General features: G+C 42.4%; 1 protein-coding gene across 1 annotated transcript in view; it reads left to right on the forward strand.

The window, feature by feature from the left end:
• Window positions 1–2,927, forward strand: part of fam45a (family with sequence similarity 45 member A) — a 6,669-nt gene extending 3,742 nt beyond the window's left edge. Inside the window, exons 5-9 of the mRNA XM_015380353.1 lie at window positions 329–440; window positions 521–621; window positions 747–854; window positions 1,899–1,993; window positions 2,068–2,927. Coding sequence (XP_015235839.1) covers window positions 329–440; window positions 521–621; window positions 747–854; window positions 1,899–1,993; window positions 2,068–2,235 — 584 coding nt within the window. The 3' untranslated portion in view covers window positions 2,236–2,927. The remainder of the gene's footprint in view (window positions 1–328; window positions 441–520; window positions 622–746; window positions 855–1,898; window positions 1,994–2,067) is intronic.
• The last annotated feature ends 40 nt before the right edge of the window (window positions 2,928–2,967 follow it).

A 2,967-nucleotide genomic window follows, 5' to 3' on the forward strand; every position in this document is an offset into this window, starting at 1 on the left:
TCCTCTTCCGTAGATACACCCCTGTTGAGGTAGTGTAAAGTATTTTCCGTACAAACCTAAAGGGATAACCGCAAATCTGACGTCTTGCGCATGCGTATTGACTACTAATATGCTGGTCTGATGGGGTATGTCCACCTGACAGAACACTGGATATATGCACTGGCGAACCTGGAGGAAAAAGCAGGAGAAGATGGATGTTTGATTGAAAAGAAAAAATCCCCCTCTATTAAAGACTCATAATGTCAGTAGATGTTTTATCGTCATTTGGACACCTGATGCTGAGAACATAGTGGTGACCCGGGTTTTCTGCCCCCCTCCTCTGTCTCAGATGTGGTGTCTCAGTTCGGGATGGAGACCATCATCTTATACACCGCCCTGATGCTGAAGAAGAGGATCGTGGTTCATCATCCTCGGATCGAGGCACTGTTGGAGTTCACCAGGTACATCCAAGACGTTTAACTTTCTCTTTATTGAGAGGAACGATGTCCTGATGCTGATTCTGGATCCTCTTGGTGAGCAGAGTCCTGCCTGCTCTGACGTGGCACAGAAAGGACTGGTCCATCCTGCACCCTTATGTGCATCTGACTGACTCTGAGCTGGAGGACTTAAAGAAGTGCCCCGGTGAGACCACCTTCTGCTCTCTCTAATTAACAGCAAACATCTCCAGGCTCCCAGATGTTCCCCCATCTGTAGAATCATCTAATTGGAGGGAGTATTCATCACTGATGTTTGTGCTCTCTGCACAGGATACATCGCAGGCTTTGTGGATCCGGAAGTGAGCAACAGATCGGATTTGTTTGATGTGTTTGTGAACCTTCCAGATAGTGAGATCACTGTGTCCCAGGGAGCCAAAGGTAAGCCGTGTTCAAAGAGAAACCACGACACAGCAGATTTCTAATGAATAAGATTTCAGTTCAGAGGAAAACTCATGATCAAAGTAGAAATCTGTATTATTTATATCAACATCTCTAATTATTGTTTATAGCCAGGAAGAAAAAAACTGTGTCTCAGAATAATCCAATATTATATAAATACAGTGAAAAGTAAATAAATACAGAATTTTTTTTTATAGCCTGTACGTGCATGGAGAGTAGAAAGCACAATTTCACGGTTAAAGAAGCTGGATGTTCTGAGACTGAGTTTAAGGAAAGTTTGGTAGAAGGAAAAAGTGCAGTGCAAGGGACAAACATCACAGATACTGGACCACAGCTAGAACAGAAACATCCAGACATACCAAGAATACGGGCTGCAGCCCTTTTACCTTAAACAGCAGCAGTATCTTAAGCCGGGCAAAGTGTATGATTTTTTTTGCCCTTTTTTGGCCGACTTTCAGCCTGATCGTGTGTCGTAAATCATGTAGTGTACAGGCGGTAACGAGGGACGATCAGCCTCTCAAGACCATCTCCCGATCAGGTATCGTAAGGTCGGGAGAAAATCAAGCATGTCTGAAATTCAGTCGGCCGTCCTAAGGTGGTCGTGGGCAAATGATTGACGGCCGCTCACACTGAGCCTGGTTCTGCTGGAGGTTTCTTCCTGTTAAAAGGGAGTTTTTCCTCTCCACTGTCACTACAAGCATGCTTAGTGTGAGGGATAGCATTACAGTCAATGAGTCAATACCATCAACTGGTTTTCCTTAGATAGAAAACTTTGAATCAATTTGACTGTATGATCTGGTTGAATTATAAAGTGCCTTGAGATGGCGCTATAGAAATAAATTGAATTGAATTGAAATGTCTTCAAACTTGGAAACAAAGTCCAGTGGATTTTATTTTTTTTAACTTTTTTTGAATGACTATGACCTGGATGAATGAGAATCTTCATCAGCATTCATAGCGATTTTCCTGAATTTCCAAGCTTCCTCTGATGCCTTCAGATTAATACTCAGTATTTCACCTCAGAGGCCATGGCGATGGGGAAGCTACACAAGGAAATTGCTCACGTCATCGTCCAGTCGGCAGAGGACGCCGAGCGATCGGACAGCCAAGTCATTAAGGTGAGAACCCACGCAGAACCAGCTCCCCTCTCACCTTCTCTTTGGTTCTAAATCTATCCCCAATGAATCCACAGGACATTTCCATCAAAACTAAAGAAGTCCTTACCAGCCTGTTCGCTCTGGTCGAAGAGTGCGAAGACTCTAAAATCACGCTGGAGGTTTTAAAGCAGCATCATTTCCCTCCAGCCACTGAGAACTTCCTCTTTCACCTGGCAGCAGCAGAGCAACTCTTACGAATATGAACTATTTTTTTTTGTCGTTAGTTATAATCTGAAGGTGAGGAAACATCAGGAGCAGCAGGAGAGTGAACCGCAATTGTTAACATTTGTATTCTGAAGTGACCACAGGGGAACACGTTTAAGGTATTTAGTTTTTGCACAAGAGAGCAAAGGATCAATGTTAGGATTAACAGTAGGTGGTGCTGGTCATAGAGAAGCCGACATCCAGCCATTATGGACATCAGCATCATATTATTATGGGATTTGAGGCGTTTACTTAAATCCTTCCTGGGTGGAATAATTATGCATCATGCAAACTTATTTCCTCAACTATTTAGTTACTGCAAGCTGCACCTCAACCACAGGATTATTCACAGCATTAACCAACTCCAGGTTCTATTCTAACCAGACATTTGACCTCTCTTCTATTAAATTGGTTTCCTTTGACTGATTAAAGCCTAACAGAGAAACTTTCATGCATAAAGGCAATCTAGAACTTCACTTCCACAAGATTTAAGTGAATGTATGCATGTTTCTGAGCCTGTTTGTATAATTCTGACCTTTATAATTACTCACTGGATCAGTTTAAAGTGGTTTGTTGTATCATGAGCGTCAAAACCCGGAAAACGATTGGTTTAAATAAACAAATAAAAGTAAAACTCATAAAAGTGTATGTGGGAATGAGCAGATAGAAGCAGTCCTTAAACGTATAGTACACCCAAAACACGATTAGCCTTCATTTTCTACTCCCCCCCA

The sequence above is a fragment of the Cyprinodon variegatus genome, unplaced genomic scaffold (assembly GCF_000732505.1).
Source record: "Cyprinodon variegatus isolate N-32 unplaced genomic scaffold, C_variegatus-1.0 Scaffold11, whole genome shotgun sequence".
NCBI classification, from domain to species: Eukaryota; Metazoa; Chordata; class Actinopteri; order Cyprinodontiformes; family Cyprinodontidae; genus Cyprinodon; species Cyprinodon variegatus.